Source organism: Nelumbo lutea, chromosome 1, assembly GCF_056320005.1.
Source record: "Nelumbo lutea isolate HS-2025 chromosome 1, American lotus-T2T, whole genome shotgun sequence".
In the NCBI taxonomy this organism is placed as follows: domain Eukaryota; kingdom Viridiplantae; phylum Streptophyta; class Magnoliopsida; order Proteales; family Nelumbonaceae; genus Nelumbo; species Nelumbo lutea.
In genome coordinates this window covers 78,379,346-78,388,457 of record NC_142684.1, presented here as the reverse complement: position 1 = coordinate 78,388,457, position 9,112 = coordinate 78,379,346, and the positions used below count along the sequence as shown (strand labels likewise).

Here is a 9,112-nt window from a genome sequence, read left to right as displayed (position 1 = left end):
TTCTTCTTCTTTATTAATTTTCTACACAAATTGGTGGGTTTCACTTATTTAGGGCTGGTATTATGTTAATGATATCAGATTACTGTTGATTTCTTTAATTTTCTTTTGGTAAGACTTAATTTGTAGGCGGCTAATATAAAGGTTTTATATTGCATAACACAAATCATCTATACAAACGTTCCTTTTCAACTCGATCTCTAAGGGTTGGTTCGGGATTTCATTTTCGTTTTCTGAAGGGGCACGTTAATATATATATATATATATATATATATATATATATATTTTTTTTTTTTGGGGAATTTTTTTATCTCCTTCAAATAGGTAATTAGGACTCTAACACGCAACCTATTGTCGCAAACTGGCAATGCATATTGTCATCTTTAACCCTATTTACCTAAAATCTGAAGTTGTTGAATTATACATTATTAAGGAGGAGTTTTCTAACTGAATCTTGAAGTTGGGTTAATACTACATTTTGGTCCGTTTATTTATAAATTTCTCACTTACCTGAGTAGATGCGCTTACACATGTTTCCTAGGCAATACTTAGTTGGATAAATTTATTTATCCATGTTTTTTTGATTTTCAGGTAAATAATTTAATGACCTTTTCATTCATATAAAATTAATGTTAAAAGGGTAAATTTGTTCAATTATATTTTATAAACTTTTCTTCCAAGTGAAAAAATTATTTACTTAGGAGATGGATAAGCTTGATCCAAGTAAATAAAACTCTTTATCGTGAGATTCATTACTTAATGCAAAAAAAAATTATAAAATTGATCAATGTAAAAGAGATACTTATTGATCAATTTTTTCACACTTGTTTACCAATAGATAAACAAAACCTTAAATCATTATCATTATCACCTAAACCTTATCACTATATGGGGTCAACTACATAAATTCTATTATAATTAGCATTTTATTCTGTAGTGATATATCCATTGTTAAATTACGAGCGTTTAAATCATTTTTCATTACCTTTGCTCATGCCTATTTCATAATACATGACGTATTATGAAAGAGTGTTGTAACTTGTAAACGCGATAATTTATGCACATGATGAAACTATCTTAGCCTACTTTTACGATCCTTTTCATCATCTATTACATATATATTTGAAGATTCCTTAGAATTATATATCTTTTTTTTTTTTTCTGATAATTCCTTCAAGTGATTTCATTTATGATAGAGTAATAAGTCATTTATTAACCACTTCAACTGTTATCGAGTCAGGGTTGGGCTGTGAACTGTGATAATAATAGTTTGAGATAGCAATGAATTGCAAATTAAAGGGTTTCATGAAATCATTGCAAAACCATGAACAATTAAAATTTACAGTTGGGACCGACCTCTTAAACAGGTTGCCCTTTGGCCCGTATCATGGAAATTGCCTTTTGCAGATCTTTCAACGTCAGTTTCGAGATTCGAGAATTTATCAATTTTGTTTGTATACGAGAAAATACAAACTACATGTGACAGATTAATGGGTGAAGCAGTAGGTATATGTGTTAGACGGTTAAGTGAAGCTAATCGGTGCACACCACTTGTTCATTCCACTCTCCTTCAATTCAACATTTCTACTTCTTGCTTGATGAGAACAATTCAGTGATGGTATTCCATGATTACCTCTCTGCAATTAGTGGGCTTCGGCTGGCAACATGAACTTTTAAAGTTGAGGAGGGAAGAGAGGTCCATTTCTCTGCAGCCCAAGTGGGTCGGCTTCAGGGCTTATGAGTTGGGAGTTGGGACATGTTGGATTTAATGGGTTTGATTGGTTAATTATATGAGAAATTGTACTTGTACATTTGATTGAAAAATCAGTTTTTCTCTTACAAAAACTCAATTTTGAACTTGTTCTATATTAGAAAATTATAAGGTTTGTTTCATTATTTCAATAGGAGCTGATTTACATTCCTTAGAATTAGTAGATGAGATTATGGAGATTCGATACCATGCAACACGCGTGCATGAAGTGCGCGCGTGTGTGCAGCGTAATGAGGCGCTTTAGAGGTGCACTTTGCTCGCACCCGTGTGGCTCGCGATGGACAACTTTAATTTTGGTGCATTGTTGACCGTTGATCACTGTTGATGAGATAACGGTCACGATTCGATCAGGTGTGATCAAGAGGTACAACTCAAAGTTAATAGTCACCAACTATTAACTACTTTTTAAATAGTCACAATGCTAGATATTGTGACTGTTCAAGATGCATTCTCTAAACCAGCACCTACCTTTTCTTCATACCTCTTCACAAATTATTTAAGGAGCATGAATTAGACTCCAAAACACACAATTTTTGAAATTCACTCACTCTCTCTCTCAGTTCAGTCTACTACAGTCTCACAGAAGGTTCCTTTGGAGATTCTTCAACTTTGCTGGTTGCAGATTCTTGCCCAAGGCTCTATTGTATCCTGGGAATGAATTTGCCTGTAACCCAACAGCAAACTCAGTGCAACTGAGTGGGGGCAAATAACGTTCTAAAGACAGTGTCTTCAGACGCGCCTCAGAGCTTCTCCTCCAAAGTTACAGTGACCCCATCTTCCCCAAGAGGACATTGGTTTTTGTTAATGCACTAGAAAATGACAGCCCCAACGTTCGATTAATCTTCTACTAGAACCCTCTAAAAGTAGTGAGTCTAGTGGTACGCCCATGTCATGGCGGATGAGCTGAACTTGATTTTTGCATGTGTTGCCGATGGCTTAGAACTTTATTGCTGTTTTACAGGCTGTGGCTAACAAAGAATAAACTAAAATCCCTACAAAGAGCTTTTGGTAAACAAAGCTCAAAGGCCTGAGCCTGGAAATGGGCTTTTCAGTCTCAAATGAATAGCGCAACGGACCGGGCCCAATTGGAGCACTTTAGCATGGACCTCTTTTTTCATGTCAGTGTCACCATGTCCTGGTTTGGCCCTGTTAGTGACCACGTCAGATCCCATGCGCATCATGCATCTACAGATTCAGTTTGATAAGCATTCCTCTCACAACAGGATAATAGTTATCCTTATCTTTCCTAGTATTGTAATTTGTATTGAACTATACCCCTTTGTACATAAGACTCAGTTTGGAAAAGAGTACAAATACACATAAAATATAAGATTTTGTACTCTACATATTTGTATTTGTACTCCTTCCAAACTGAGAGTAAATATTGTAATCCGTTCAACCAACAAAAATGAATAAAAACAATTCGTCTTTTTAACGTTTTCTCATAGGCCCATAAGTCTCCAAATCGGCAAGAACCGATTTGAGAGTCGAAAGGATGAAGTTAGCTTTGTGTCTTCACTCGGGGATGACGAATTCCATAGCCATTCGATCAGGAAAACAAAGAAAAACGGGTTAATAACCATAGTATATTGTGTTCTCGTGAAATTGAGATGAAAGTAGAAATTCATATATATCTCAATCTCTCTGGCATTTCTTTTAAAAAAAGATTCTACATTTCTACTTGACAATTTAGTTCGTGGGACCAATTGAGATGCAGAAGCAGAACAGTGCTCGATTAATTTTCATTGGAAAAAAAAGCCAAAACAGAGAGACAGGCGGCATCTACAAAAAATGACATCTTATTCCTTGTCATGTTAAACTTGTTATGTTGAAGTATAATTTGATCCAGTAGTACTAAATACCAGTGCTGGTGGTGAAGGGGCCCGTAGGTTTGAGTTGGTATTGAGCATGGTATTGACAGTGGACATTGATGGGCGATCAGTGAAAACCTCTTGAACACATAATAACCCAATATGAATACATCTGAACACCTCAGTCATTTCACATGATTGGACCATTGCTGGATCTATCATTTTTAGAATTGTTCCCTCTCTCCAGTTCCTCCATATCTACAAAGTTCAAATTTAACTCTCACCAGCTATTTATAGGAGTTGCAATTCCTCGTATGAAAACAATGAATAAGTTAAAATGGTGTACTTACATAGCTCAGAAGACCTTGCCCATGTTCTAGTTCAAAGAAATTAGAATTCCTTTGCCCACTGACAATCTCCAGAAGTATAACCCCAAAACTAAAGACATCAGATTTAACTGAGAAGTTTCCATGCATTGCATATTCTGGTGCCATATATCCACTGCATAGAAAAACAGTAACTTGATAAACTCATTAATCTACATTCGATGGATACTATAACAATGTTTAGTACCTTAACATTGAACTTGTTGAGAGCTCACGTAGGAGAAAAATAAAGGAGAACAGACAAAAATGGAAGAAACAAAGAAACTGAAAAACCCAAATGCAATTAATAAACTTCTAGGCCTATGGGATGTCTGTGTAAGGATTGATTCCTCATTGGGGGGGGGGGTCCCTATGAGGCTATGACACCTTACCCAGAAGGCCCTGTTTTTTATCTCGAAGGTGGTGATCCATAGAAGAGCAGAAGAATGGAAGGGGCTTACTATGTTCCTGCAATTCTGCTTGTATTGCCTTGAGTGTAATCTCCTTGGAAGAGCCTTGCCATGCCAAAATCAGCAATTTTGGGACAAAACTCTCTGTCTAACAAAATGTTGTTTGTTTTCAAATCACAGTGAATGATTCTGCATGGAGAATCCTCATGTAGATAAAGAAGACCCCTAGCAATTCCTTTGATGATTTTGTAACGTTTAGACCAATTTAATTGTACCCGTTTGGTTGAATCTGCATACATTGCATCATATACTTTATATAAAGTTTGAAAAGAATAAAAATTAAGTGGAGGTTTGGTGCCTTTTTTCTACTCCAAAATTTTCAGTATTTTGAATGAAGATTTTCCTGATTTCTTATACATAAGTGAAAAGTAGTGGTATATAGGTTTAGGAACAAACCAAACAAAAAGGTGTCTAGGCTTTTGTTTGGTACATATTCATAAACAAGGATTCTCTCCCTTTCTTCAATGCAACAACCCAGTATTCTGACAAGGTTCTTGTGTTCTAGTTTTGCAGCTAAAGCTACCTCATTCTTGAATTCATGTATCCCTTGCCTCGAGTTGTTAGACAGACGTTTTACAGCTATTTCTTTTCCATCCAACAACTTCCCCTGCAAAACTCAAGTAAGTAAATAGGTCTATACCTTGCAAATTAATGAATGAAGCCATACATAGAAGCCCATTCTGAGAGCTAAATTCTTGATAGTTCTGCAAGTTACTGCAGTGTAATGGTACCTTATAAACAGGGCCAAACCCCCCTTCTCCAAGCTTATTTGCATTGGAGAATTTTGCCGTGGCAGCTTCTATAGTATCTAACTTGAAGTAAAGTGCTTCTATGGTTTCCATTTCTTTCCAAACTGCATCAAGTATATTCAAAGAAATTTAGATCTGAAATAGGATGGGTTTTACAAGAAATTCTCAAAAGCAATGACATTACCCCTGGGTTTCTTCTTCTCACTTCTCATCATCAAAAAAATGAAGATGCCAGAGAAAGCCACTACAGTCACGATTACAGTAGGTACGAGAATAGCAACAAGGTATCTTGATCTTGATGAGCACCTTTTACAGGTTGTACCTGGATAAAAGGGGAAGACATTTACTCATTCAATACATATTAAACGAAGAATCTGTTCATACTAACACAGTTTCTTCCTACTTTTTCCTTCTTTGATAGCCAATAGTACTGCAACTGAAAACTTACCGCCTGAAGTTGAGGGACTTGTTCTTGTTGTATTTATTTGGGGCCGTGGTGCAGGTGATTTATCTGGGGTTGATACCTCAAAGAATGGATGAAGTTCATATCTCAAAGTGCAGCTCCCTAGAAGTATTCTCGCTCCCTGCCTTCTGTTGCAACAGTCTGGAATCAATGAAAGAGCAGTTTGCAAACGTAGACTGCAATCATATTCAGATAAGTCTCTTGTACACTGGACCAGACCATATATCTTCAGAAATGAGTCAAAACTCACCGATCCAGTGGCAAAGAGGAGTTTAGATGGATCAGAAACAGCTTGGGATGAAAGATTGGTTATCAAGTTAACCAAAATCTGATTAAGCCGATTGGGGTCCGTTATGTTGTTTTCATTCCACATGAATTTCTTGTCTTGTAGGTCGTTGGTGGAGAAAAAGTTGTGATCAGAGTAGCGTAGCATGCACACTTCATACCATATAATCCCAGACTTTCTACCAGAGCATCCTAGTATTATCTCTTCACTTGCCTTCTCGAGACAAGTACGGCATTGTTCGACTGGAATATCGCCTCTGCAGAGTCCAAGTCCGAAGACAGTGTTGGGGTTTTCTCCCAGGGTGGCATTGTAGAAGCCTGTGGTTGAACCATTAATCGCAAGAGAAGGAAGGAGGACCCTGAGGTTGGACTCGAAGGTGTTCCCAGCAGTGTAATTTTCTGCACCTTGGCAAGATGTGCCAATTAAATCGGAGTCCGTGGTGCTCTTGACAATTGATAGCCATGAAAATAAGATAACAAAGAAAGAAAAGGATTGTCCTGGTTTTAGGAAACAGAACATCTCGGGAACTGCAATACGGAGAAAGAAGAGTAAAGTTGTACAGAGATGAAGATAAGAGTAGCTTCCTTATAACGTTTAATGGGAGATGCGGTGTTTGAATTTCCATACTTTGACTGTAATTTCGCTTGACCAGGACCAGCACCAGTGCCTGGTTATGACTTATGACCAAGACCAACTCTATTGCTTAAACTCGCCATTACTTTTCAAAAATCAAAACGTCAGGGAACTTCACGTTAAACGTTAGAAGATCACCATTTTACCCTTTTTTCAATATTTCAGAAATACCCTTTTATTATTCAACCCAAAACCCATTTTTCAGTTTCTTGGGATTCTTTCAATCAGCATAATGAGGGGCAAAAGGCCTCTCAACAAGTAGAAATCTTATATACAAGCAGTTGGATGCTTAAGGGCATTTTAATCATAAAATATATTTAATAAAGCTGATTTATCATTTAAGGGCAGTTTGATCATAGAAATTACATTTATATTAACATTAACAACTTCTGTCAAAGTATACTAACAATACTCTTTACGGGTGTGTTTTGGAAAATAAAAAAACTCACTAAAATTCGGTAGATATTTCGAAAAAGTTATGATAAATATTTAAGAGAAATGCTAAAAATGTCTCTCATGAATCACCATCATCAACCATGCGTCAGGCTTAAAAATGATCACCTGACTCTGAGAATAGTCATACAAGATTATGATAGTCAATGCTTTTTCTTTTTTTCCCTTACCTGGGTTGAACTTTAAGGGTCGTTGATGACCTTGATTCTTATTTGCTTAATGTTGGAAGATTTTGCAGTGATATTGTATTCTATATAATAAACGGTCAAGGAGAAGATGCTTATATTTCTTCTTCTTGATTATATTCTATTTCTTCTTTTAGGGGCCTGACTGAAATGTGTTAGTAGGACTTTGGGATTTGAGATGAAAACAGGGACACCAGTCAAAACTAAGTTTTCAGAATTTAGGGGGTGAAGACAGAGGCTCCGCCATAGGAGTTCGTTCGTCAAATCCGGCTTCAAGACGTGTTGTGGATACCGTATTTAAAGACGGGTTAGCCCAACCCGTGTGGATGGCTTTGCTCATTGAGTCATTGTGCTTCATATAGGACTAAGGACTAGACGTCTAATACAAAAAGATAGATCTAGACGTCTTGAACTTCGTTGAAGTTTATGTACTAAGGCTTTTTTTTTTTCTCTTAATTTGGGCCGGGCTATTAATGTTCCTCCTAACCACCCAAAAGTTCTCGAAGCTAGGGCAGTTAGGAAGGCCCTAAGGCTAGATGATGGAATCAAATCAATTTGGTTAGAGGGAGATGCACAACAGATTATTAATCTCCCGTTGGACCAATCTTTAGGTCCGAGGCTACATCATGTTTTGGCTGATTGAAGGAACCTGTTGCATCACTTTGATCATTATTGCATCTCCTTCATTCATTGTACGGGTAATACTTCAAGGTCAATACTTGGTCCGTTTTTCCTTCATTTCTTTTACCTGTACTTTGAAAGATTCATTGGAATGAAACTGTCCTACGGCTTCTAAACTGATTTCAACCTCAGAGTTGGAAAAGCCCTGGTGGATTTGGCCGAAAGTCTAGGTGATATGGAAGACGAACTGTTGGTTAAACTTGTTTGACCGTTTGAATCAACTAGGAAGTGACCCAGATCGCGTATCAGGTTCGCATGGACGTCAAGCCGATTATAATCTTCGTGGATGTCAAAATAAGCTCTAAACTGATTTCAACCTCGGAAAGCATGCAACCAGTTTTCCTAGGAGTCATTGGATCACATAGATTTCGACCGTTGGTTCTCGGATATAGTACTTATAAATAGGGGCCGAAGGGCCCATGTTCTTTGCCACAAAACTGCGAATCCAAAGCCCTTGAGGTCATGTTCAAGTATCCCAGTTCGGTGTTAGCTATTCTTGGGTCCGAGGTTGTCTTGCTTTTTTCGGTCTTCTTTTGGTGAATTTGTCTCCCTTTGCTTTCGACTCCATTGTCCTTTCTATTAGCATGTCTAGCCTTAGCTTAGATAGCCTTCTAGATGAGAGTGGTGAGTCCGTTGAGGCTGAGATGGGGACCTCAGCACAGACCATGGAAACTCATCCTCCCGAGGTGGGTACATTGGCACAAGATGTGGGCTTCGATCTGTCTGAGGCAAACTCACCTCGGCGAGAGTGAGAAGCCTTTGACAAATCAGCCTCCACTTCACAGTAGGGTCACCTGTCGGACAGTTTTGGTCTGTCTACAATGATAGTGGACAGACTCCTATCTTTAGTAGTTCGATACAGACTTCCCAATGACTTTGTATACAGTATTTCCTTAGGCAACTTTCCTTGGGATCACGGTCATGACGAGATTGTCGTATTCGAGAAGCAGCTCCTACCTGGGCTGCGTCTTCCACTCCATCCTTTCATAATCGAACCCATTAAATTCTTTGACATTGCCATAAACCAACTACATCCGTAACATTGTAGGTACCATTGCCCTTTTCCATGATTACAACTGACCTTTAGACCTCAACATCTTCTCTTTAATCCTTTCCATAAAAAAGAACTCATCTTGTGTTCTACTCGAGCACAAGCAACGTTACTATATGTCTCCTCACCTCGGGTACAAGCTGTTGCACGAGCTCCCTAACAAGGTCTTGGCCTGTAAGAGACGCTACTTCGTGGTT

General features: G+C 37.9%; 1 protein-coding gene across 1 annotated transcript; it reads right to left on the bottom strand.

Moving 5' to 3' along the window:
* Positions 1-3,373: 3,373 nt before the first annotated feature.
* Positions 3,374-6,483, bottom strand: LOC148875545 (cysteine-rich receptor-like protein kinase 10). Its single transcript, XM_088966779.1, has 7 exons — positions 5,612-6,483; positions 5,348-5,485; positions 5,146-5,267; positions 4,811-5,021; positions 4,406-4,643; positions 3,930-4,080; positions 3,374-3,837 (listed from the first exon to the last, which is right to left on the bottom strand). The coding sequence occupies exons 1-7, from the start codon at positions 6,429-6,431 to the stop codon at positions 3,592-3,594; spliced, it is 1,926 nt and encodes a 641-aa protein (XP_088822905.1). The 5' UTR covers positions 6,432-6,483; the 3' UTR covers positions 3,374-3,591.
* Between the last annotated feature and the right edge of the window lie 2,629 nt (positions 6,484-9,112).